The 22,601-nt window shown below is 33.8% G+C and overlaps 1 protein-coding gene across 2 annotated transcripts in view; it reads right to left on the reverse strand.

Moving 5' to 3' along the window:
• Swim (Secreted Wg-interacting molecule) overlaps positions 1-22,601 on the reverse strand; it is a 147,552-nt gene that overhangs the window by 5,409 nt on the left and 119,542 nt on the right. Inside the window, exons 3-6 of one of the 2 annotated variants that reach the window (XM_089648768.1) lie at positions 18,804-18,981; positions 2,162-2,334; positions 1,252-1,435; positions 477-611 (exon numbers count right to left, since the gene is read on the reverse strand). In XM_089648768.1, the coding sequence (XP_089504894.1) occupies positions 477-611; positions 1,252-1,435; positions 2,162-2,334; positions 18,804-18,981 (670 nt within the window). Of the gene's footprint in view, positions 1-476; positions 612-1,251; positions 1,436-2,161; positions 2,335-18,803; positions 18,994-22,601 lie in introns of both variants that reach the window. The other variant, XM_089648767.1, reaches the window with a different exon arrangement.

The following is a 22,601-nucleotide window of genomic DNA, read 5'->3' on the forward strand; positions in this document are numbered from 1 at the left end:
TCAATTTCAATTCCAAGATATTTGATGCTTTTGGAGTGTGCTATAGTGGGACAGAGGCATGATAAGCCTTGATTTTTTTGATAAATTCCTTGGCATGAATGTAATTTGAGATTAAGGTCCTCTGACGGCTGGCTGGTTTAGCTTCTTAGGTCGATTTTAAATAATGTGGGGAATAATTTTTTCCCGAAATTCGCTAGCCACCCTCTCCCCATTATTAGTGGAGTTCCTAATTCCTTAACACAATATAACACGGTGTCAAGTAATGCCCGACCTTCCTTTCCCCATCTCCTTTCCCTCCCACTCCCCCAAGCATCACGAAATACCCCAATTGGAGATGCCATAGTCTCGCTGGCTCCAGGTAGTTAGGAATATTCTTGATAGATAACCGGATAAAACCGAACATTATAAGAGGTTATGTTAGGTGACTATTCTGCCACGGTTCCTGTGGATTTCACTTGGATAAAGATTTGACTTACCCGAACTTCCTGATGAATTGCCAGGCCCTGTCCAGGTAACCACCGCTGCAGGACCTCTGACCGCGGCTGTTGCAGGCCACCAGCTGCTGGGCGCTAAGCAACGGGCGCTCCTGACCCTTGGACATAATCATAAACCTGCAAATACCATTACAAATGAGTACGAATATGGACGGTTTCACCTCTTTCTCAATAAATTCTGGCGTCCCACAGGGATCGGTTCTGGGTTCAACTTTGTTTTTGTTGACATCAATGACCCAATTAATCAATACACAGATAATAATATTATATAATTTTTGTAATGATAAACTAATGTTTATAAGACAAGGTTTTATGCATAGCATAAAGGATAACAAATAATTAGTCTTCCGAAATATCAATACAAATTGAAAATATCTCCCGAGTAAAAATAAATGCCGCCAACGGGAATTGAACCCGTACCTTCTGATGTCCGGTCAGGTGCTCTGAACCACTGAGCTATGTCGGCTTATTTCAGTTCACGGGTTCAATTCTCATTGGTGGCATTTATTGTTACTCGTTAGCTATTTTCAATTTGTATTGATATTTCGGGAGACTAATTATTGCTTATAATTATTTAATAATATAGTAATTTCCAGCAATTTTGCTTTATGGTATATTTCGGGTGTTGCCGAAAACATCGCTCGACTACAAGTAGCTTTCCATTTACTATGTTGCCCGTGGTATGCAATTTTGATGGCCCGTTCACGAGCACCTAAATATAACAATAATATGTCATGTTAAGCGAGTAGGTACTGACTTGTCACTAGCGACGGCCGCCGTGGAGATGGCCCACGAGGAGCCGCACCAGCCCTGGTCTTGGATGGGAGCGAGTTTCCCTTTCCATTCCTCGCGAGCGTCGAACCTTCTCGGCAACTTGTTCGGGTCGTACACAGGCCTCAGGGGGTACATGCCCAGCGTGCTCTTCTGCGGGGTCAGCGTTCCTGGACACACATTAATTTATTTATAACAGGAATAAAGAGAGGTATAGCATGACCAAACTGCAAGGACGATCAAAGCGATAGAGCCAACGAAAGTTACGCCTTTGGTGTGTAGTTCGAAACCACGTTATAACGAGCACCTTTACGGTAAGAACACATTGGGCCCACGCAATGTACGCAGCGCATTAGGCTATTTGGACGACTTACAATCCATACATTTTCTATTACAATAGATATTTCAGAAACACACTTTGAGTATGCAACGCTGCGCTGTGGAACGTGTGAAATATAGATGGTATTGGTGGAGGGCCTTGCAGCGAGTTGATTTGAGATATGTTTGTTTTGGCGTTTGTCGTTTACTGACGATTTATTGCTTGTTTCGTTGTTAAAATGGGATATAAACAACTATGTTATAGATTTAGTAAGACTAGGACTTAGGATTTAAGGACTTAGCCAGCTGAGGAATTGAACACACTACGCCTGGGTGGGACCAAAACGCGATGTCAACTCAGCAACCGACAGGACACTAATATTCGTTTACAACGTAAATTCCATTGAATTCAAATTTGTGTTGCGTTCGTAGGACAAGTGTGCATGTTGGCCTGGGAACGTAGTAATGCACACGTTGCATACGTGGGCCAAGCATGTCATTACCTTTAATGTTGCATTGTCCGGCCATGGTTCATGGTTTGTTCAAATGATGTCATCGTTATATTAAGAAGAACTCACCAAGTCGAAGTTTTAGGCCCTCCGAAAGCTTGTGGCCCCAGAATGGTGTGTGGTTAGAGGCCTTCCAAGTGGCTGCCGCGTCGTTGTTCACAGAGTCGAGCAGATGTTCCTCCACCATGCAGGGGTCAGATTCGCACACCATCTCTGCACGACCGTTGATGTCGCTGCACGTGCTGGAGTGGACAGAAACAACTATATTAGATAAGACGGATTAACATAAAAAAATACTTCTAAAAATCTTTTAACCTTTGCTTAGCGATGTGCAACCAGGAATATTCCCGGGAATTTTCCCCGATCTAATATAAATTCCTCATTCGGCAATTAATTTGGGAGGCGGGTATGGGTACCGCCGCCCGGGGAACCAGTTATTGAATTACCAACACCTCTGCCAGTGAGATTTATTGGGATCTTGGCTGGTTGAGACTTTTGACCTCTCTAATAGGACTCTCGGAACATCGCCTTGTGCAGTGGAAGGGATGGATTCATACGTCCGTCACTGACTAACTGACTAACTGACTAACCCCCAAATTCCTACCCACCCCATGTACCTTTTTACTTACCAGAACTTCCCTTCCTTCCTTTCCTAAAAATACCCTCCACACAGCACCCCCAAAGATAAAATAGGCCCTGAGTAAAATAATAAATAGAATAAACCATTTGTTTTGAAATATGTCGATTATTTGAGATTCATACGTTTATCCTGGCGAATAAACCATTTGTTTCGAAATATGTCGATTATTTGAGATTCATCCGTTTATCCTGGCGAATAAACCATTTGTTTCGAAATATGTCGATTATTTAAGATTCATACGTTTATCCCGAGGAATATTTATTTAGGTTTTCAATGGTTCCATTTGTTTCGAAATATGTGATTATTTGAGATTCATACGTTTATCCTGACGAATAAACCATTTGTTTCGAAATATGTCGATTATTTGAGATTAATACGTTTATCCTGAGGAATGTTTATTTTTGTTTTCAATGGTTTCATTTGTTTCGAAATATGTCGATTATCTGAGATTCATACGTTTATCCTGGCGAATAAACTATTTGTTTCGAAATATGTCGATTATTTGAGATTGTTTATTTGAGATTATTTGAGATCCTGGCGAATAAACCATTTGTTTCGAAATATGTCGATTATTTGAGATTAATACGTTTATCCTGAGAAATGTTTATTTTTGTTTTCAATGGTTTCATTTGTTTCGAAATATGTCGATTATCTGAGATTCATACGTTTATCCTGGCGAATAAACTATTTGTTTCGAAATATGTCGATTATTTGAGATTGTTTATTTGAGATTATTTGAGATCCTGGCGAATAAACCATTTGTTTCGAAATATGTCGATTATTTGAGATTAATACGTTTATCCTGAGAAATGTTTATTTTTGTTTTCAATGGTTTCATTTGTTTCGAAATATGTCGATTATCTGAGATTCATACGTTTATCCTGGCGAATAAACTATTTGTTTCGAAATATGTCGATTATTTGAGATTGTTTATTTGAGATTATTTGAAATCCTGGCGAATAAACCATTTGTTTCGAAATATGTCGATTATTTGAGATTAATACGTTTATCCTGAGAAATGTTTATTTTTGTTTTCAATGGTTTCATTTGTTTCGAAATATGTCGATTATCTGAGATTCATACGTTTATCCTGGCGAATAAACTATTTGTTTCGAAATATGTCGATTATTTGAGATTGTTTATTTGAGATTATTTGAAATCCTGGCGAATAAACCATTTGTTTCGAAATATGTCGATTATTTGAGATTAATACGTTTATCCTGAGAAATGTTTATTTTTGTTTTCAATGGTTTCATTTGTTTCGAAATATGTCAATTATCTTAGATTCATACGTTTATCCTGGCGAATAAACTATTTGTTTCGAAATATGTCGATTATTTGAGATTGTTTATTTGAGATTATTTGAGATCCTGGCGAATAAACCATTTGTTTCGAAATATGTCGATTATTTGAGATTAATACGTTTATCCTGAGAAATGTTTATTTTTGTTTTCAATGGTTTCATTTGTTTCGAAATATGTCGATTATCTGAGATTCATACGTTTATCCTGGCGAATAAACTATTTGTTTCGAAATATGTCGATTATTTGAGATTGTTTATTTGAGATTATTTGAAATCCTGGCGAATAAACCATTTGTTTCGAAATATGTCGATTATTTGAGATTAATACGTTTATCCTGAGAAATGTTTATTTTTGTTTTCAATGGTTTCATTTGTTTCGAAATATGTCGATTATCTGAGATTCATACGTTTATCCTGGCGAATAAACTATTTGTTTCGAAATATGTCGATTATTTGAGATTGTTTATTTGAAATTATTTGAAATCCTGGCGAATAAACCATTTGTTTCGAAATATGTCGATTATTTGAGATTAATACGTTTATCCTGAGAAATGTTTATTTTTGTTTTCAATGGTTTCATTTGTTTCGAAATATGTCAATTATCTTAGATTCATACGTTTATCCTGGCGAATAAACTATTTGTTTCGAAATATGTCGATTATTTGAGATTGTTTATTTGAGATTATTTGAGATCCTGGCGAATAAACCATTTGTTTCGAAATATGTCGATTATTTTAGATTAATACGTTTATCCTGAGGAATATTTATTTAGGTTTTCAATGGTTTCATTTGTTTCGAAATATGTTATTATTTGTGATTCATACGTTTATCTGACGAATAAACCATTTGTTTCGAAATAAATCAATTATTTTGATTTATTTATTTATTTCTTCTTTTCATTATTAAAATGACGCCACAAAGTTAATTTGCGATTATTGAAGAAGAAATTAATTTTACTATCGGTTTACTGGCTTCGTGATTCACCTATGTGCGGTGGAGCTAAATGAAGTGAGGATGCGGCCTAGGTACAACTTCCCGCCAAAACGCTAAATAATAATGTCTGCGGGGAAGCCCTTATCAGTTCTCCCGCCAAAACTGTTTCCCGCGCTCTTCTCATTGTGGTCAGCTTCTTATCTTGCCAGTGTTGACACCTCCAATATTATTCTTAGAATATGTTCGTTGGTGGCAACAATTTAGCGGCTGGGAATTGCATGACATTTATTTTTCAACAATTCTTTTTTTATTGCTTTTAAATAAGTAAACATTAAAAAGTGCGACCACTAGAATGATGTTGTCACACTAAAACTATTCATAAATGATCATTTTAGACTGTGGTTTGTTATCGTGTCAGTGAGAGTAGGTATTAAGATAATAAAGTTAAATATTATAGATACATATCGCCAAGTATCACGACCATTCAGAGACAAAAAAGTTGCATAGAGACTAGATCTGAACAGCCAGGTGCTTCTACTGGCTCCAGGCAGTTGGGATTCTTGCGTAGTATTCACATAACAAATAAATGGATTTTATAACACGGTGTCCGGAAACTCGTAGTATAAGCGGGAAACTGGTGAATTCAGATCATTTATAGAAACGAAAAATACATTTTTTAAAACTGTGATTATTTTTAATTTTTTCCATTTTTTGGCAACTACAGGGTTAAAAAAACTATTGCAGCCCGGTCTAAACTTTGACGCATTTTGAAATTCATTAAACAGCTGATATTAACTCGGATTTTTTTTCAAATTTAACCTAAATTTTTTTGACTTCGGACTCGATTTAATTGAAAACTAAAGCTTAAATCAAAAAGTTATCCCACAAAATTGTCTCCAAATGTGATGTAGATTCACCAGCTCCTCGCTTGTACCATTAGATTCCGGACACCATGTATATCAAAAGTAGCAAAATAGTTGATATCTCAAAATAATCCTTATTTTTGTTATTATGTAAAATATGGACGTTTTTTTTAAATAAATGCATTCAAACACTAAGGACGGGTTATATCACAGAATTTTAACAATCCATCAAACTTCAACGTTAATTTTCAAGTTCTGTGAAAGTCCTGTTCAAGTTCTGTTATTGTATTATATGGACCGGTAGTTTCACATAACTGAAAGCAGAACTTGAAAATTAACTTTTAAATTTGATGAATTGTTCAAAAAACCTGATGTCGATAAATGTAATTTAATTTTTTTATTCATTAACTTCCTACTGGGCTTTTATTAAATAAATAAATAAAATATGTACAGGTAATTAAATTAAGTAATTATTCACGAAAGAATTTCGACATTTGAAAAGGTTTTACGAAATTTCACTGGAAGTGAGGAAAAACTAAACTTTTTTCGGCCACACGGAAACGCCTAAAATACATTTCTATCTGTTTGACTATCATGTCGATACAAACCAAATCCGCTTTAATTTATATGGTACGATTATTACGAGGTATAAAATATTTATTTACCTGTAGAAATAATAACTATATTTCGAACACCGTTTACTTCTGCCTTGGTATTTCTTGAAAGCTGAAATTTGTAAGAGTCGCCCGCGGGGCCTAGCAGAGCTCGTTAACTGCTAGTTTATAATCTGCAATGTTGCGCCAGTTCATTATCCTACTAAAGATTGCGTGAACGGTGTTTATAGATGCAAACAAGACAGTGGAATCATATATCATGTAATACCGGACATAGCTTGGCGCACGCCCAAAACAAGAAGTGACTTCAAGTGGCTGATAGAATTATGATCTTGTTTGTAAATCGAAAAGAATGCCACCATCAAGAATGGATTTAAAAATGTTTTATTTAATCTTTCAATATTTGCGTCCCAACTAGGGTTTGCCATCCCGCAATCCCGCGGGATTTCTGCAATATTTGATCCCGCTGATTTGCGGGATTTTCGTGGATTGTGGGATTGAAAAAAATACTTAGTTTAGACCAAAAACCTGACATTTTGATTTACTCGTGCTTGTGAATTACGAATCACGTGATACGCAGGCGCCAAAATGCCAAGAAGTCAGTACGTACCAAGTTTTACGATCATAGATCAACAACAATAATACCGCTGTACAGAAACACGCTGTGAATTTCGTTCCTGTTTAAAATCAAACAAGTAAATATTCTAAACGTATTTGACAAAAAATAGTGCACTAATATATACGGAATTGCAGTAGCAGTGTAGTAAAGAAGTGTCAAGCTGTACTAGTACATCTGTAATAACCTAAATCCGAATTTTTGAAAAAAAAGTTTGCTCTCAAAACATTTGATAAACAGCGATTACTCGGTAATAGGCCAGTGTTGAACTCAGTTTGTGTGTGTGTGTGTGTGTGTACGTGCTACGACGTTCGACCGCCGACCAACATCGTCCACGCAGGGCCGCTAAACCTTTTACCGCTCTACATTTCGAAGCAGTACCATGGACACCAGTGACACCTTTTCTTTCATCTCTGCGGCAAACCAAATTATAAATTCCTTACAAAATACTATAATGGACCCAAGCAATAAGTTTACAAAAGAACAAATGGGGAAATTGTCACCAAAACTCACAGAACTGCTAGGGAATATAAGCCTTGTTGCTACCAAAATGGGCTTTCTGGAGAATAATCAACCTGCTGATATAAAAAAACAAAAAAATATAAAAAACAAGTACAGTATCTTAATTACGCCAAAAAATAAAGATACATCAACAGAAATACAAAATAAAATTCAAAGGCACTTTAAAACCAGCCAATTAGGAATATGCATTGAAGGCATTAAAAAAATCTCCCAAAATCGAATTGTAATCGATTGTGTTAATAAAGAAGACGCTAAAAAACTACAAACTTTAATTACTAAAGATCTACATGATATTGACTGCAAAGAATTAACAAAGAAAAAACCAACAATGATATTCAAGGGAATTTTCAACGACTTTATCAAAGAAGATTTTACTGACGATATCTTGAACAAAAATGAGGATATCAAAATTGTAACGCAAGAAACAGAAAAAAATTCTATTTTTAACATAAAAGCAATAATTAAAAACAAATACAATGACACCGCTAACTACATAGTAGAAGTAGACAGCACAACCAGGAAGATTCTATTAAATAAAGAAAAAATAAACATTGGCTACCAGCGAGTTACGGTTGGCGACGCCTGCCCAGTAATACAATGCTACTTCTGTCTACGTTACGGACATACATCAAGAAACTGCAACCAGAAAGAGAAAAACAATTCGCCTTCCTGCTCGCACTGTGGAGCTGCTCACTTGTTCAAAGAATGTGCCTCAACAAATCAACCGAGGTGTGTAAACTGCACTTTTCAAAATGAGAGATTTCAACTGTCATTTCCTACCAATCATAATGCGAATGATAAAACCAACTGTTTATATTATAAAAAAATGCTGGCATTCGCACAACAGAAAATTGAATACTAATTTGGATTCAAGGTATATTTTTCATAGTAACTCATGTTTATTGTCAATATATTATGCATGTACCTGCACTTTCAAAATTTTAAAAACTAACAAAATTAATAATGCTATGACATATTCTTTAAAAAAACATGATGTTCCCTATCAATCTCCAGTATATAAAACAAGTATACTTACTATTAAAACTGAAAATTCTAAGAAATATTCAAAAATGATACTAACAATTAAAAAAAAAATGTCCATAATCAAACGAACTGTCAATATTACAAAAAAATACTTGCTCTCACGGAACAAAAACTGGAATATTGTTATAAATTTTAAAGATGTCTATAAAAATATTTCATATCTATTCTCAATGTCTTACAAATACGCATGTACTTTTGAATATCCACAAGCTATAAAAAATAATAATAATATAGTCTATACATTAAAAAACCGACAAATCTTTCATCATTCTACATACTTTACGTCAGGATATATGTATTTAAAACCAAAAAATTTAAATCATTCTCTATATATAAGATAAAAAACCTAAATATTTTCTTCATGATAACACATCTCTACTTACTACACTTTTATGTTTATTTTTACAATTCATTACATCTACGTTCTACATTTGTATATTCCTACCAGAAAATAGAAAATACAATAACAATCCACAACTGCATTTATCGAATGCTAGTAAATTACAGAATACTAAAGTCTAATTATAGATATATTAATTTGTCAAAATTATTATTATATACATTACTAATCCATATATCATGCTGCCAATATTCTATATGCAATAAATCTCTACACTATATGTTCACTTGTACTATTGATATATTCTTACAAACGCTTTTTTTTATTGTAATTATTATAAAAAGAAGAACGAATCAAATTAATTATTGCTGTCAATTAAACAAACACTCACTATGTCTCCGAGTATTATCTAAACATAAAATAAATCTTATAGAAAAAATCAAAACCTACAATTTTAGATATGAACTGAAATCGAGCAAGAATAGTGTTACACTAATTATGAGCATTATTACTTATTCATTTACTCGTAGAATTTTATATACATATTTTATCACACCTAAATAAATACAATGGAAAATTTTAACTTAAGCGAAATTGATAAAAATCTAAATATAGAAGAATACGTATGTGAAGCAGCCAGTGAATGCAATAAGATCTATGACAATATAATAAATAGACTAACAATCTTGCACCTAAACATTAGAAGTATAAATAAAAACATGGATGAACTTTTGGTATCCCTAAATACATTATGTTCACAGCCAGATTTCATAATACTATCCGAGGCGCACATACATGCAAACATAAATATACCAATCATCCCAAACTACAAAAATTACAATACAAATTATCAGATTAATAAAAATAGTGGAATTGTAGTATACGCTAAAGAAAAATTTACTGATATCAATATTACCGAAATACACATATGCAAAGCAAACTGTTTGTCATTAAATTTTGTTTTAAATAATATGCCATTCAATATAATCGCAATATATCGAACACACAGTTCTGATGTACCTTTATTTATAGAAGAATTTAAAAAAATACTATGTAACAAAAACCATCTAAATTGTATCGTAATAGGTGATTTAAATATTAATATTGGTCCTAATAACCACTGTAAAAATAAATTAGATTATATAAATGCTATGAATGAAATTAACTTTATATCATGTGTAAATAATTTCACAAGAGAATTTGCAAACCAATCGCCATCATGCCTGGACCACATATGGAGCAATATTAAACACACAGAAAAAATTAAATCTATTATATGGAAAAATGATATAACAGATCACCATACAAATATTTTTATTTATGATTTCAATAAAAACTTAGGATTAAATGACTCTAGAAAAAATATTAACATAATTTCCAAATTGAACAATGTAAAATTAAACAATAAATTAAGTAACGAATCTTGGTCCTCAATACTAAATTGCCAAAACCCAGACATGTGCGCAAACTTCTTTGAAGAAACTTTAAATGCTCATATCGCAGACTGTACAACCTTTATAAATAATCAACCAAGTTCTAAATTAAGGCAAATCAAACCATGGATTACGCAAGGATTACTCATATCTATCCGGAAAAAAGAAAAACTTTTCATAGACACAAAAAAAAACCCTACCAGTAGCCAAGTAAAAAACGAATACAAAATATTCCGGAACAAACTCATTAAAATTATCAAAGACACAAAAGAAAAATATTACAGGGAGAAAATAATCCTCACAAAAGAAAACCCTAAAAAAACATGGAACACTATAAATGAAATAATGAATAAAAATAATAAAAATAAGTCTACAATAAATGTCATAAACAATAATGGAACTAACATAAATGCTATCCGTGAACCAAAAATGTGCGCAAATATTTTCAACAAATTTTTCGCTACCGTCGGTCAAAAACTTGCATATAAAATTGACCAAAATTATCAACCTGATGACATACATGAAGATAAAATAACAAATAGCAATCTTTCAAATTTTAAACCGACTTCAGAAAAAAATATTGAAAACATAATACAATCACTTAAAAATGGTAGTGCGCCAGGATACGACGGTATAACTACAGAAATCTTGAAAAAATACTGCAATTTTCTAACCAAACCGATTACGCATATAATTAATGTAAGTACTAAATACGGAATATTCCCGTCTAACTACAAAAAAGCCATTATTATCCCAGTATATAAATCCGGAGATCCAAAAGAAGTAAACAATTACCGCCCAATATCCTTATTATCCAACATTGCAAAAATACACGAAAAAGTAATAAAAAAACAAATTACTGATTATACAGATAACCAAAAAAGTATTAACCCTAGTCAATACGGTTTTAGAGATAAACTTAGCACACAAGACGCAATTGCAGAATTAACTAAGATTATTTACAAAACATTAGATAGAGGCAAAAAATGCTTAAGTATATTCATTGACCTCAGTAAAGCTTTTGATAGTGTCTCACATTCAAAATTAATTAATAAAGTAAATAATATAGGAATTACTGGCAAAGCTAAAACATGGTTAAAAAGTTATCTCTATCAAAGAACTCAACAGGTTAAAGTAAACAACGAATTAAGTGAAATAGAAAATATAGATTTTGGAATTCCACAAGGAACTGTTTTGGGACCTTTACTTTTTATATTATATGTTAATGAACTTTTTCAACTCCCAATCATTGGAAACATCATATCTTACGCAGATGATACAGTTATAACTATTGAAGGAAATTCATGGAATGAGGTCGTAGTATCAGCTAATAATGCAATAAATATCGTTAAACTATGGTTTGACGAAAATTTATTGACACTGAATGTCGAAAAAACCCATTTTATACCTTATAGCCTAACAGGGAATAACTCAAATGTAAATCTAAACATAAAAATTCACGAAAGAAATTGCCTCCTTAAATTCGCACCCTGTAATTCAAACTGTATAAACATTAGTAGTAAAAAAGAAATAAAATATCTTGGAATAATTATTGATAATAACATTAAATGGAAAAGTCAAATAAATTCCACAGTAGACAGAATGAGAAAACTAATCTATATATTTTTTAGACTAAGAAATATTGTATCATTAAAAATACTAAAAGATATTTATTATGCACTGGCGCACTCTGTCCTACAATATGGAATCGTGGCTTGGGGGGGTGCATATAAATCATCCCTACTCCCACTGGAAACTATTCAAAAAATACTAATAAAAATCATCTTAAAAAAGCCATATTACTACCCAACTATAAATGTTTTTGAAGATTTCCCGGTTCCCCCACTTACAAAAATTTATGACAAAATTGCACTTCTACAAATACATAAAGATTTCTTTATTCAAAATAATTTACCACAATTGAATATTAGCAAAAGAATAATATCTGTTGGAGGACTAACCGTGCCACTAGCACGAACCACAACAGCACAACATCACTATATATTCAAGGGTGTAAAATTATTTAATAAATTACCCCTTGATATACGATCGGAAGAAAACTACGAAAAATATAAAAAAAAAATTAAATTAAAATACTCTTGTACCACCTCATAACTTTACTTATTGTTTAGAAATATGTTTTTGCCTTTTAAATTCTTTGAATCATTTATTAACTAACCTATATTTTTATTACTTTTATTGTTATTTTTTGTGTTATTTTTTGTTTTATTACTAATATTTTTTGTTTAATTTAAACAAATGTAAAAATATTTTTGTTGTCCTCTCCTAAACACAAGCAGCTGCTTTATTAGGAGAGTGATTGATATATTTTTGTTTATATTGTTAAAAAAATTGTAACCTTGTTTATATGTTTCAATAAATAAAAAAAAAATAAAAAAAATATATGTTTTTATCAAAGTATTCCTATAATACTTATTACGTTACGTTTTCAAAGTCTTTTTATAATCTAGTACCAAAGATGATTGATCTCAAATTGCTGCGGAGAGTGCTGCCGGTGACAAATATGTTTTTATATAAGTATTTTAAACGATTTTTTGTTATTGAAATCTTCTTATTATGTTGCCCATTCAATGTCTTTTTTTAATAATATACTAGTATCAGAGGTCTTTGATACAATATATTTTTTTAAATGTTAACAATTTCAATTTAATACCCTTTAATAAAAATCTCGCGAATCCCGCGGGATCTCGCTGGATTTCAAATTTTTACCCCACAAATCTCGCGGAGTTTGAAAAAAAGGCGCAGAGAGTTTACAAAAAATGGGACATTACATCCCTAAACGCACGCTTAAAATTATGCTTAAAAACCAAGATATGTTCTAACGTAACTAAATAACTCCAACGTCTCGGAGGGCTTTGAAGCAGAGAATGGACGGTTATCTCGAGAGTATTTCCTCCTGGGGTAAAAATAATCTCGTCGAATTTAATGTTTCAAAGACCCAATCCTGTCTGATTACGTCTAAAAGGGATCCAAATGATAATCTAGTCTCCTTCAACGGAAGCAATCTTCCGAACAGGCCTTCCATTGATATGCTTGGTGTAACTATAAGTGACCAGCTCAGGTACGGGGGCTCCATCGAAGCCAGAGTAAAGTTGGCCTCTCAGAAGCTTGGCGTACTGTACAGGGCCCGCAGATACTTTAATAGTACACAACTGCTGACCCTGTACAAATCGCAAGTGCGCCCTACTGTCGAATTTGGCAGCCATCTCTGGTCCGGAGCCCCTAAATACCTGAAAAAAACCCTTGACTCTGTGCAAAAACGGGCGGTCCGTTTGATAGATTCCCCAATCTTAACAAACGGACTGAAATCTTTAGAGCACAGGCGTCAGGTAGGTATGCTGTCCTTGTTCTATCGGTATTACAATGGAAGATGCTCTGAGGAACTAGCGTCATTGATCCCTTCGGCACCGGTGCGTAGTCGGGATACAAGCCAAACGCGCGTCCAACATTTGTACACGGTTGACATTTGTCACATGAGAACGGGTCGCTTCTACGATTCGTTCTTAAGTTCAACAGCTTGGCTGTGGAACGAACTGCCGGCCTCTGTGTTTCCTCCCTCCTATAACATGGGACTCTTCAAGACCCATGTTCACTCCTTCCTTCCACAAAAAGACCCCCCACACAGCATCCCCAAAGATGACATAGGCCTCTCCTTGTCTCATTCAAATGCATACATTGTCTCATACTTACTCTCGGCATGGCCCGACTCAAGTATCTGGTTCACTTGATCGCGCTATGCCTTCTTCGACTTCTTCCCGCCGTATTTAATCTGTTATAATTCGAGAAGATCAAAGTCTCAAACCAAAAACACATGATTTTGAATTAGTTTGGAAACTTTAAAAAAATCTGAGCCAGTGAAAATGAAAGCAAGTTGTTCGTTTTGATCGTGTGCGTAAATCGAAATGAGTAGTAAAATAATATTTCTCTCTATGCGCCAGTGTTAAAATAAATTTATTCGGCACGTTATTATGACAGCCGAGAAATTCGCGCTCAATTCAGTTAGCATAAATAAGTTTGTTGTCGTTTTATTCGTGTAGTTTCTTCAAAAGCATGTGTTTTGTACCGTTTGATTCGTGTAATTTCTTCAACAATGTGAGCCTGTTGGAATTATTCAGAACGCGAGAGATTTTATGTTTTTGTGTCCTGTAATAAATTATCTTGACCACTGTGCGATTTAGTTAATTTTATTCCAATACTAGCTTTGTACCCGGCGTGAATATTTTCATATTGCGCAATCGAAAAATATTGAGCAGAAATTTATTATTACTTTATTTAAATTATTATTACTTGGGTACCGCCCAACAGTCCCAACTGGCTGAAGCCAGGGGGACTACGATATCCCCAATGGGACATTTTCTCAAACTATTAACACCGTTAAAATGTTTGAAAGATTAAAAGGACGGGTTGTTTCGAAGAATTTGAACAATTCATCAAATTTCAACGTTCATTTTCGGGTTCTGTGAAAGACCTATTCAAGTTCTGTTATTATATCATTAAAGGCTAGTTGCTTGACAGAACTGATATAATTACAGAACTTAGAAAAATCTTTCACAGAACTTGAAAATTAACTTTGAAATTTGAATAATCAACCCGTCCTTAAGGTTTGTTTAACTAATTCACATTCTGAAACGGTTCTAACTGGCTACAACGTCATTCTGAGATAGAAAACGCCAATGTCTGGTAAGACGTCTGTCACCAACGTCGCCCGGCGTATTTATTTTTATGTAATACTAATCCTTTTTTGTGATCGCTCCTGTTTGAGGAACAAGGACTTCGCTATACCGCACTACCGTCATTGGGGTGACGCAGCAACGTTTTGGAAATGATGCAGCCAGTTGTTGATGATTTTGGAAAGGACCTTTGAGACACACACAGGAGGAAGCCAAGGATTAAGACACCTCACTTCAAGACTACAACTGCACTCCCGTAATAATTTGCGTTTGAAGTTATACATATTATATGTTATATTTGTATTAAATAAAAATACTTACATTATCATTTTTTTTCGAGAATAAAAAAACAGTGAAAATACCCTTTTACCTAACTAACTAACTAACCTCTTACCTGTAAAAAAGACACAGAGGTTGATTCTAAAAGTCATCCAACGTAAACCATGTATATTTCCAAAAACACAGTTATTCAACTCTTTTAGGGTTCTCAGTCTAAATAATATATTCAAAAAGAACTCATTGTTACAAACTCATAAAAATCATTTCAATCCTACAATAACATTTCCAAAAATAAGTAACCGATCAAGATCACGTAGCAACTTAGAAATCCCTAAATTTAAAATGAGCGCTTCTTAACACCTATTTATCAATGTATAATTTTTTTAATGCACTCCCATAAAAATCAAATCTGAAAAAAATTATAAAGCCTTTAAATTACAAATAAAACAACTACTTGATCAACCAAATAATAATTTTAAGTTTTAATTTAATTTTTTGCGTATCTTTTGATTACAGGTACATATAAATAGTAATTGATCAAATTCAAATTTTAATAGTACATACTTAGTATATAATTAACTATTTAATTTCATCATTAATTAACAAAAAAATATTTTTTTCTTTTTTTACCATATCCTCTTGAAATATTATATCAGCATTCGAGCGACAAACAGATTATTGTCGCAAGTTATTATGTACCTTCGCTTGCAATATTATCAGCTCCATTTACTCCAAATGAATAAAATAACTCCATGTAATAACTAAACTAAATAACTTTTTGATAGATTCCCCAATCTTAACAAACGGACTGCAATCTTTAGAGCACAGGCGTCAGGTAGGTATGCTGTCCTTGTTCTATCGGTATTACAATAGAAGATGCTCTGAGGAACTAGCGTCATTGATCCCTTCGGCACCGGTGCGTAGTCGGGATACACGCCAAACGCGCGCCCTACATTTGTAAACAGTTGACACTTGTCACATGAGAACGGGTCGCTTCTACGATTCGTTCTTAAGTTCAACAGCTCGGCTGTGGAACGATCTGCCGGCCTCTGTGTTTCCTCCCTCCTACAACATGGGACTCTTCAAGACCCATGTTCACTCCTTCCTCTCCACAAAAAGACCCTCCACACAGCATCCCCAAAGATGACATAGGCCCTGGGGGAAATTATTTACTTCAGGGCCTCCTGTGTGGAGTTAATATAAAAAAAAAATTAAAAAATGTACTTATACCACCATGTAATAATATTATTTTTATTTTACTACTATTCCTAAATTAATGTTAAATGTAAATAAATATATTCTTAAATTTATTTACATTTACTGTGTATCTAATTTAGTAACTGCAATTTTAGTCTATTTACATTATCTATACTTTTGTTATCATGCTATATGCATTTTGTTTATTTCTTACTTTATAAATAAAAACTTTCTTTCTTTTCTTTACCCAACATAATATATTGTAATGGCACTACTCCCCAACTCAAACACGAGAAACGTTTTTCTCTATTGAATTGTGTAGTTACGTTAAAAAGAAAACATTTTTATTGTAATAAGTTTTTTTAGTATAACATAATATTCATGTTTTTATATAAAAGAAATATATTTTTAAATAAATGAAAAAAAAAATGAGGGAATGTTGTATGGCTGAAGGGATCGGGGAGGGGAAAGAGATGAGCAAGAGGATGGTTGGGAAGTAACTGGGTATTCAAATGCCATTTCAACAACCAATGTTATGAATGGCGGTGTTTCTTTGTGGCGATTATTCATACCAAAATGTGTTGCATTTAATTTACATCATTATAACACCGCTAATAAATTGATATCTACTTTTCTAAATTGATATGTAAATAAGGTAGGCGCCAATAATGAAAAAAACGTGTTTGTTTATCCGCAAATGACGAGCTGGAAGTCGGAGATAGTATTACCATGACCTAGAAAAATTAGCACCAATTGATTTATTTGCACTGGCAACACTGCTGCACTTGGCGCCAAACGAAATTCGGAAAAAATGGCGTCTAATGTCAAATGAATTAAAAAGTAATTCAGAGTCGCCTGTCCACTGAAATATTAATAAACGATCTTTCCCAATTATTTTTTCCTGCCTTTTTCGTGTAATGTCACAGTTAGACCATCAATCATTTTGTCACATGATTTTTTCCATCCTTCAGATGTCATTAAGCATTTTTGCGAGCACATTTCCGTCAATGAGATTTGACAGATTTTAATACAGGCAATAAAATTTAGCGGGTCACTCGCTTATAGTGATATTATTTCTCCGGGGTCATTCGCAAAATAAATCTTCGTCTTCTCTCGGTTTTTAAGAGTATGTCAAAGTTATATTGTTTATTAACTGGTGATCAGTGGTCATGTGGTCAAGCCTATTGTTACCATATAAAAATAAGAAGGAAAAACACATCGATGGAATCCATTCAAAATGTAGAACAGTGATACACAAACGACGGACTAAATAAAAAATCGAAACATTAATTTATTGGTTTGCATTTGGGGTAAATGATCAAATGTTGTTTTTGAAAACATGGAAATAATGGAAATGAGTTGTGATATTTCTTGGTTAACAATATGATCAAAAAAATTTATTAAATTTGACAGGTTTTCGCGAAAAACTTGTCTGTATTCAATATTTTAAATCAGTCGCTCAAAATTTCAAGCTTTTTTTACGTGTTTCAAATTGATAAATATCGAAATGGAGATGGATTTTTTTGGCTCTCACCCGTTCCAACTTTTTTTGATTGCAGTCTAGCTACAGTCTGGTTGCAGTACGTTCCAAATAAAGGTGCCTATAAAAATTGGGTAACCGGATAAAACAGAAAATCTTAAAATGCTAGGTCGGATTAGGTTAGGTTACCTAAGTTTTGTTTCTTCAGTTTTCATCAATGTTCTTTTTTCTTTTATTTACTTGTAATATTATACGCCCAAATGGACTTTTACAAACATAACGGTACTCACGAAGTAGGTAATATTTGCCATTCGAAATTATATAGAACTCTTGAGTGAAGATGAATAGTATTAAGCTAACATATGTATTTATTTATGTTATAGCCTTCTTGTAACTATGTTCTGTGCAGTTGAACAAATCTACTATTTCTGCGAAAGTATTGCCAACTGCGTGCAATCTAGGCACAACATTTGTATTTATTTATGAAATATATTATAGCCTTCTTGTATCTATGTTCCGTGCAGTCGAATAGATCTCCTATTCCTGCGAAAGTATTGCCAACTGCATGCAGTCTACAAGCGAGTATCTAAGTGATTCACTCCTGATATTATTGTTACAGTTAAAAAGAATTTTGATCGATTAGTTCTAGTTGGTACATAGAAGCTGAGTAAATCAGGGCTGTCTATAATATCAATAACAATTTTCATGGAACCAAAAATAATGTATATCTAATAAAGAAACATTGACAAAACTTACCATTCATTGCAGTTTTCTGTGACCTTCTGCCCCTTGAGCATGTATCCCTTTCCATCGTGGAAACAGGTGATGATTGGTTCTGGTGGAGGCTCCACCCCGTGACAATGGCTCCAGAAGTCGGGACAGCAGTCCTCGTTTCTCGTCCGATTGCAGAAGTCATCACAGTAGCACAGGGTCCCTGTAGGGTGAACTGAGGAATGAGCGGTGATTATTGAGCTACCAGGCGTGTGGTGGTGTTAGTCACTCACACGCTGGTTATCCATGATTATGTGGATGGTAGAAGCAACATTTCTGTTTTGCATTGCAAAGTAAGCAGTGAGCAGTGACCTGTTATCAAAGATATCTGAAAGGAAACAGAACAGTAGCACAGGGTAACTGTAGGTAGGGCATACTGGGTGAACGCTGATGACTGAGCGGTCAGGCGCGAGATGGGTTTAGTCACACACATACACTGGTTATTCATAGTTAATGTGGACTATGAGAAACAAAATATGTCGTGTGCGGTATTAAGAGATATCTGAATGAAAACAGAACGAGGATGTTTTGCAGATGAGCCAAAGAGTCAAGGCGATAGGACCTAACAGAGCGCCCTTCAGGTTTTACTAGCATCCGGCGCCGTTTGGATCAGTGAGCGGCCAGGCCAAGTCATAGACAAATAGTAACACAAACGCTGGCTATTCGTATTATGGATGGTGGAAGCGAAATTAATCTTGTGCGGTATTCGGAGACATCAGAAAGAAAACAGAATTTGGCTGCTTGTGTTTCCCAAGCTGTCGAGTGCCGGGGAAGTAATGCAATGAGTGATTCTTATATTTGCTTTAAATTTGAAAATTTTGTGGAAGCACTTTCAAGCCAATTTCAAACTAAGGCCAATAATTTAGAGGAGTGTGTTAATTTTTATTTTAAGAGGAAAGCTGCCTGAGAAAAAAATCTATATAAATAAAAATGAAAATGTTCGTTTGTTTAAATCTTTAATCTCCGAAAGTTTTTCAGCGATTGACAAGAACAATAAATAAATGGATAAGTAGAACAATACATTCAAAAACTAGTAAATGGGCTAACGTAAGAAGTATAGACATGTTAAATATCAAGAACAACAACTGAACTTACAAATAGAACAAGATAATGGAGTTTGACTAGTAAAAGAACAAAGATAGAAGATTAGAAGATTAGAACTGGACTGCCAAACAGAACGAGATATTAGAAATCGACTAGTAAAAGGACAAAGATAAGAAGATTAGACGTTGTAAAATGACAAGAACTAGAACTGGACTGCCAAACAGAACAATTTATTAGAAATCGACTAGTGAAGGAACAAAAATAAGAATTACAGACCTGTAAAAAGACAAGAATTAGAACTAAACTGACAAATAGAAAAAAATATTGGAGTTTGACTAGTAAAATGACAAAGATTAGAAGATTAGACGTGGTAAAATGATAAGAACTAGAACTGGACTGCCAAACAGAACAAGTTATTAGAAATCGACTAGTGAAGGGAGAAAGATAAGAATTACAGACCTGTAAAAAGACAAGAATTAGAACTGAACTAATAAATAGAACAAAATATTATGAGCAGTAAATGCACAAAGATAAGAAATCTTGCAAAATGATGGAAAAAAAAACAACAAAAGAAATTATTTAAAAGATCCGAACCATGTGGTTTAGCTAACAAATAACAAAATCTGAATCTAAGAAAACATAAAATGAACAACACTTTTAACTAATGAGATTCCATGCATATCAAATATGTTGATCGTGTTTAACGTCTAATGATAACATCAGCACCCAAATTAGCAGCTTCTGAACTTTAAAATGCCGTCAACACCGTTAATCTTCTATCACAACAACTTTACTGCCACCTAGACCAAACGCACCTCAAGACAGGCCGGGACACAGAATCAAATCGGCCTCTTAACTTTTATGAGATGGTAGAATAACGAAGAACAGTAGAAATGCCTTCCATATAGATTAAATGGAAAGCAAGTTTGCCAAAGTATCTTTCGGTTCTTGATTAGTTAATCTCTCTTGCACTTGCTCGACATTGTTTATAGCCATCCCATTTGAATTTCATAATGACGATGTTCTGCATATGAAATTTATGCAGAGAATTATCAGACTTTTGGACCATGAAACACGCCCACATGCATAGATATATACAATTAGAGGCGCTATTACTTACTAGGCTGTCCATGATAAATCAACAACATGACAATTCAACACACTTTTAAAAAGTGATATAAAATCAATAGAAACGATGAAAATTTTTTTTTTAAACCTAACCTAACCTACTTAACCCAATTAATATTTTTTTGTTTCATCACTTTCCATGACTTTATATAACTTTTTGAAGATGTGATGAATTATCATTTTGATGAGTTATCCGGTCACCTAATTACTAATATCTAGTTGAAACGCTTTTCGCTGTTAGCAAGTTATAAGCGGTGCGCGTAGAGCGGATTCGGTAGTTTTGGTTAGAGCATTATAAGTGTTGGAGGTTAATTGGAGGTCAATTAGAGGTAAAATAGTGGAACCTATTTGTTCGATTCATGTCTTGAGTCTTACCATGTCAACTTAAATTACATATCTGTGTTTAGATTACTGGAGTTTAGTATTATTTAACCAAGTACATAGATTACAGATGCTTATTAGTTGCAAGCTGGGATGTGAGAGAGAATTATGAAGCTATTACATGGACTTTTATACTGCTATTATTATATCTGTCTCGCTCTACACTAACGCGGGCAAACACCTGACTTGTCCCACAAAGTGTATTAAGGCGATGCCATACGTAGTAATGCAAAATCATGTATTTTTGGTTTAAAAATTTGGTCGCCTAGAAATGTTTCAGATGCTTTAATTAAATACTGCGAGAAGAATACATCTTGGCCTCTGAAATAATCGAGTATTTTTTAGATAAATCTTTTTATAAGCCCAGAAAAAAATAATGTATAAGTCCTATGAAAACTGCTTTAATTTTAAAAATCTCCTACTTGCGAACCCATTTTCGGTTATGATTTTATTGTATAATGTGGCAAATTAAGTTGTTTATAAAATGATCGAAAAAAATTAAATATTTATGCCTGAAAATCCACAAAATAAAATGAAAGGAACTTTTTGGCCATGTTTTTTTTTCTTGCATAAATCAAAACAGGCGGATGGTGTTAAGCGAGAATTTAAACCTTATCGCCATCTACGTAAGGGTTATTATTGATAGCGGCTAAATTTAAAATATTACACGACGTAGTCATCGCCTTAATGAAACGATGTACAAATATGAATTAAGTAAGGAGTGTGTGCTAAGACAGAGTCATGTGGCGATCTATCCTCTCTGCCTGTGTAACGGTGTAATGGTTAGTTAGATTTTAGAAGGATCTCATCTCGTTAAGTTAATTCAGTGTCCCGGTCTGGTTTGAGGTGGTTTTGCATAGAAAGCATTCCGTTCAAAGTTCCTGTTTTTTTTTTTTTTTTTTATAGATCTAGAGAGTGGTTTATTTATGCTTGTTCATGGCTTTTTTTTAAATTCTTTATAAAGTTCCTGGTTGCTTCGACCAATAATCTATGCTGGAGCAATAATTTAGATTTCAGCTAGATTTTGACCTTTTCCATCGGAGTGGTTTAATTAGTGGGACTTCTACTAAACAGAGCTGCTTCGAGGTCAGAATTATTTTAGGTCACCTCAGAAGCTGGTCGTTAGAAGAAGTTAGATCACAGATTGCCAAACTTTTGTTCACCTCCTTTTCAAATATGTTTTACCAAATTCCAGCGCATTTTCACTCATAACTTTGGAATTCAAGCTGT

Source organism: Hesperophylax consimilis, chromosome 28, assembly GCF_061612785.1.
Source record: "Hesperophylax consimilis isolate HC1 chromosome 28, BYU_Hcon_1.0, whole genome shotgun sequence".
In the NCBI taxonomy this organism is placed as follows: domain Eukaryota; kingdom Metazoa; phylum Arthropoda; class Insecta; order Trichoptera; family Limnephilidae; genus Hesperophylax; species Hesperophylax consimilis.